Here is a 4,539-nt window from a genome sequence, read left to right on the forward strand (position 1 = left end):
ACTTGATACGCTACACATATTACTTTTCTTATACTCTTCTCACCAACGCAAGAGCTCATTTGATTCAAAAGATTTTAATCCATAGAAATTTTCATTGGCACTGTATTCAAGAGAAAAGATTTCATCCAATGAAACATCTATCTTGAATTCATATGTTTTTTCTATGGTGCTAACCACTATTTGATCCAATTTCATTCATGTAGTTTTCAAATTCTACAACAATTTTCGCCCTCCAACCTTTTGACAACGAAACCTTTGCGTATATTTGTTTATCATGTTTTTGACACCGTAACAAGAGCATTGCACACCAGCATGCTAGTATTCAGTCAATATTTGAGCGGGAATATGCATGATCTCTTTTGAGTGGATACGCATGATCTTGTATTACTACTACCGTGGGCTGGCTTTCGTATACTCGCCCCCCAAGTAGCCCACTTAGCTCACTGCCCGATTTGTAACCATCCAGAGGCCCAGAGCCACACGGAGCAGTACACCATCCCTCACGCCACGCGCTCGTGCTACCGCCGCCGGGAACTCACGACCGGCGAGCCGGCACCGGCGGGTACTCGGAGCACGTTTTGCGGGCGTGCTTGACCCAGCGCACCAGGCTGCCGCTCGGCTTTGTGTACGCGGTCCCGCCCCGGTCTCCTCGTCCCCACCCCGGCAGGCACGATGCCGCCGGCGCCGGCGTACGCCGTGCTCGCCGCCGCCTTCAGGACAAACAGCCCCATATCCGGTACGCACCGTAACCACCTCTCCTTCTTTCCCCCATCTTTGCTTCTCTTTGCTCCGATTATTACCCTCCTCGTCCGACAAGCCGTCCACCGCGGGAGCGCATTCCCCTGTTCATTGATCCCATCTCAACTTTGCCTGATTCTCAACCGTGCCATGCTCTAAATTCTCGAATTATATGCTAACTCAAACATTGCTCGTGTGCAGTTACTAGGTGTCTCGGCGTACTTGCCTCTCGCACGCGAGCTGCTCGGCCCAATGCGTTAGAGGCATTTCCTCGCGCATCCTCTCCTCCAAGCTCTCATTCAAGCCTTCTTCCAAGAATATACGCTCTAGCGTCACCAAGACTCTGCCACACCAGCGCTCAGGAAGGCCCCTACAACGTCTGTGCCGGCGAAGTTCTGCGAGTCCTCAAGTCCTGCGATGCCGACGCTGACCTCCGCAAAGACCTCCGCCGGTTCGCCGGTGAGATGGACGAGGACGTCGTTCTCAAGGTGCTCCAGAAGCAGAGGTCTAACTGGCAGGTGGCGCTGTCGTTCTTCAACTGGGCGGCGGGGCTGCCTGGATACGCCCATGGTCCAAGGACCTACACCGAGATGCTCGACATCCTCGGGCGGATGAAGAAGGTCAGGCTGATGAGGCAGGTTTTCGACGAGATCCCCGAGGAGCGCCGCGGGCCTGTCGTGACCAACAGGATGTTTGCGGTCCTGCTGAACCGGTACGCGGGGGCGCACAAGGTGCAGGAGGCCATCGAGATGTTCTACAAGAGGGGGGAGTACGGGTTCGAGGTCGACTTGGTTGGGTTCCAGATACTCCTCATGTCGCTTTGCCGGTACAAGCATGTCGAGGAGGCTGAGGCCCTCTTTCTCCTGAAGAAAGACGAGTTCCCTCCTGTCATAAAGAGCTGGAACATCATTCTCAACGGTTGGTGTGTCAAGGGGAGCCTGCCTGATGCTAAAAGGGTTTGGAACCAGATCATCGAATCGAAGCTCAAGCCGGACCTGTTCACGTATGGCACGTTCATAAATGCGCTGACCAAAGCTGGCAAACTTAGCACGGCGGTGGAACTGTTTACGAGCATGTGGGAGAAAGGAATCAACCCCGACGTGGCGATCTGCAACTGTATCATCGACCAATTGTGCTTCAAGAAAAAGATTCCGGAAGCACTTGAGATCTTTCGTGAGATGAATGACCGTGGTTGTCAAGCAGATGTGGCCACCTACAACACTTTGATTAAACACTTCTCTAAAATAAGGCGGACGGAAAAAGTTTATGAGCTTCTTGATGATATGGAGCAGAAGGGATGCTGTCCAAACAATATGACATACAGCTACATTCTGAAGACGACTGAGAAACCGAGAGATGTTATTAATTTGATTCAGAGGATGGAGGAATCAGGTTGTAGGTTGGACTCTGACACCTATAACCTTATATTGAACCTTTATGTCAGCATGAAATATGAAAAGGGGGCGCAACAAGTATGGGAGGAGATGGAGAGGAATGGCTCAGGTCCTGATCAGAGATCATTTACTATCATGGTTCATGGGCTTCATTCCCAGGGTAAGCTGGACCAGGCTTTGGATTATTACACGACAATGAAGTCAAGAGGGATGACTCCAGAACCAAGAACTAGGATATTGGTGAAAGCAATACATATGAAGAAAGATGAGCCCGACAATGAAGACCGGTCTCCAAGTAGGGCCGGGAAGTATCTGAAACTGGATCGACGATCAGGACTATTCCATGTTCATAAATAGTTCACCGGCAGAATCTGCTTCTGTAATCCTAGCAGAAGGTGATGGGAAATTGGGTTTATGGGTCGTGATCTGGTCTGTCAGTTTCTAGGTCCCCAAGCCCACCTCTTGGGCTGAAAAAAAAACATAAGAGAAGAATCATTGGCAATATGTTGCCCCAGAAGTTATGCTCTTTGAAATGTCATAGCAGGATATGTTTAGGATGTATTGGGAAATTCAATTGCAGGTACTGATTTAGATGGTTGTATACAAGAGTATACATTAAATATTTGCACATGTGTGTTTCTTCGTGTATTATATATGTCATGTGTGCTGTTTCTAACATATGAATACATAAAAAATGGATACTGGAGTTAGACATGGCAGATAATTACCAGTTGAGCTACTGGGACTAGTGAGTTATTTTGTTCCGTCGTCTTAGTTTCATCGTTTATTCAGCTATTATTGCACTGTCTTTAACTGATGAGTCTATGACTCGAGCTGGTTCATAATTTGAATTTGCTCTTAACACTTGGCATTATCTATAGGTACATAATTTTTCCAATCTCCAGTTCAGTTTTTGTTGATTCTGTATGGCCGATGGCACTGGTAGGTGGGGCATCCCTTCCCTTTCTTTCATTTCCACTAGATCTAGTTCGCTTGGTTCCCCTCTTGAGTTGAATGTATTATTCCCTCTTCATCTGTGATATTTTTTTATGGTTCTTATAAAGCTTCCAATTCATTTTTGCTTGTACTTCATCTGCCCTCTTGATTTTTTTTTTTCAGATAGAGTATGCAGTGGTCCTTAATTATATTGGTTTCTGCTCTTCCCCGGTACCGGTCATACTTTTCTAATAATTCATTGCACTGGCTCTAATTGTCTTGCTCCCCATTGGCTATTGCTCTCCTGCACACAAGTGAGTATATTTTAGACTAACGGAGCAAAAGAACGTGCGAGATAAGCAAACGTATCTTGGATGCATGAAAGATCTTCTGGGCTCGAAATAATATTTTATAGCTTGTATGGATTATATAAGCCAAACTGAGCTAGCTAATGCAACACTTCCAAAATTATACTTCCTCCGTCCAACAAAGGATGTCTCAACTTTGTCTAAATTTAGATGATCTAGATGTTGTGTAGATACATCTAAATTTAGACAAAGTTGAGACATCCTTTGTTGAACGGAGGGAGTAATAAACTAAGTTATAGTTCTGCAGAAGTTGGCAACAATTTAGTTTGGCATAGAAGATATAAATATTCTAGTTGGACCCAGCTTGTTACGTATTTGAGTTAATTTTCTTATTACAACAACAACAAAGCCTTTATTCCCAAACAAGTTGGGGTAGGCTAGAGGTGAAACCCATAAGATCTCGTAACTAACTCATGGTTCCGACACATGGATAGCAAGCTTCCACGCGGCTCTTTCCATGGCTAGTTCTTTGGTGATACTCCAGTCCTTCAGATCTCTCTTTACGGACTCCTCCCATGTCAAGTTTGGTCTACCCCGTCCTTTCTTGACATTATCAGCACGCTTTAGCCGTCCACTATGCACTGGAGCTGGAGGCCCACGCTGAATATGTCCAATCCATCTTAGACGATGTTGGACAAGCTTCTCTGCAATCGGTGCTACCCCAACTCTATCTCGTATATCATCATTCCGGACTCGGTCCTTCCTCGTATGGCCACACATCCATCTCAAAATGCACATCTCCGCCACACCTAACTGTTGAACATGCCGCCATTTAGTCGGCCAACACTCAGCGCCATACAACATTGTGGGTCAAACCGCCGTCCTATAGAACTTGCCTTTTAGCTTTTGTAGCACTCTCTTATCACAAAGAATGCCAGAAGCTTGGCGCCACTTCATCCATCCGGCTTTAATCCGGTGGTTCACAACTTCATCAATATCCTCATCCTTGCGCAGGATTGACCCCAAGTATCGAAAGGTGTCCTTCTGAGGCACCACTTGCCCATCCAGGCTAACCTCCTCCTCCCCGTACCTAGTAGTACTAAAACCGCACATCATGTACTCAGTTTTAGTTCTACTAAGTCTAAAACCTTTCGATTCCAAGG

The 4,539-nt window shown here is 46.6% G+C and overlaps 1 protein-coding gene across 2 annotated transcripts; it reads left to right on the plus strand.

The window, feature by feature from the left end:
- Positions 1–456: 456 nt before the first annotated feature.
- Positions 457–3,219, plus strand: LOC127341452 (putative pentatricopeptide repeat-containing protein At3g15200). 2 transcript variants are annotated; one of them, XR_007875543.2, is made up of 3 exons: positions 457–736; positions 940–2,712; positions 3,014–3,219. XR_007875543.2 is itself a non-coding variant. In XM_051367306.2 (2 exons), exons 1-2 carry the CDS (start codon positions 673–675, stop codon positions 2,487–2,489), a joined length of 1,614 nt encoding a protein of 537 aa, XP_051223266.1. In that variant the 5' UTR covers positions 457–672; the 3' UTR covers positions 2,490–2,859. The 2 variants fall into 2 exon arrangements, 1 of the variants encoding a protein (XP_051223266.1); XM_051367306.2 differs by lacking the exon at positions 3,014–3,219 and having other exon boundaries at positions 940–2,859.
- The last annotated feature ends 1,320 nt before the right edge of the window (positions 3,220–4,539 follow it).

This window comes from Lolium perenne, chromosome 3 (assembly GCF_019359855.2).
Source record: "Lolium perenne isolate Kyuss_39 chromosome 3, Kyuss_2.0, whole genome shotgun sequence".
In the NCBI taxonomy this organism is placed as follows: Eukaryota; Viridiplantae; Streptophyta; class Magnoliopsida; order Poales; family Poaceae; genus Lolium; species Lolium perenne.

What these genes read in the sequence shown, in the direction of transcription:
- LOC127341452 (XM_051367306.2), top strand. Translation starts at nt 673, where the DNA reads ATGCCGCCGGCGCCGGCGTACGCCGTGCTCGCCGCCGCCTTCAGGACA. An exon ending in GACAAACAGCCCCATATCCG is followed by an intron (nt 737 to 939) that starts GTACGCACCGTA and finishes GCTCGTGTGCAG; the next exon opens with TTACTAGGTGTCTCGGCGTA.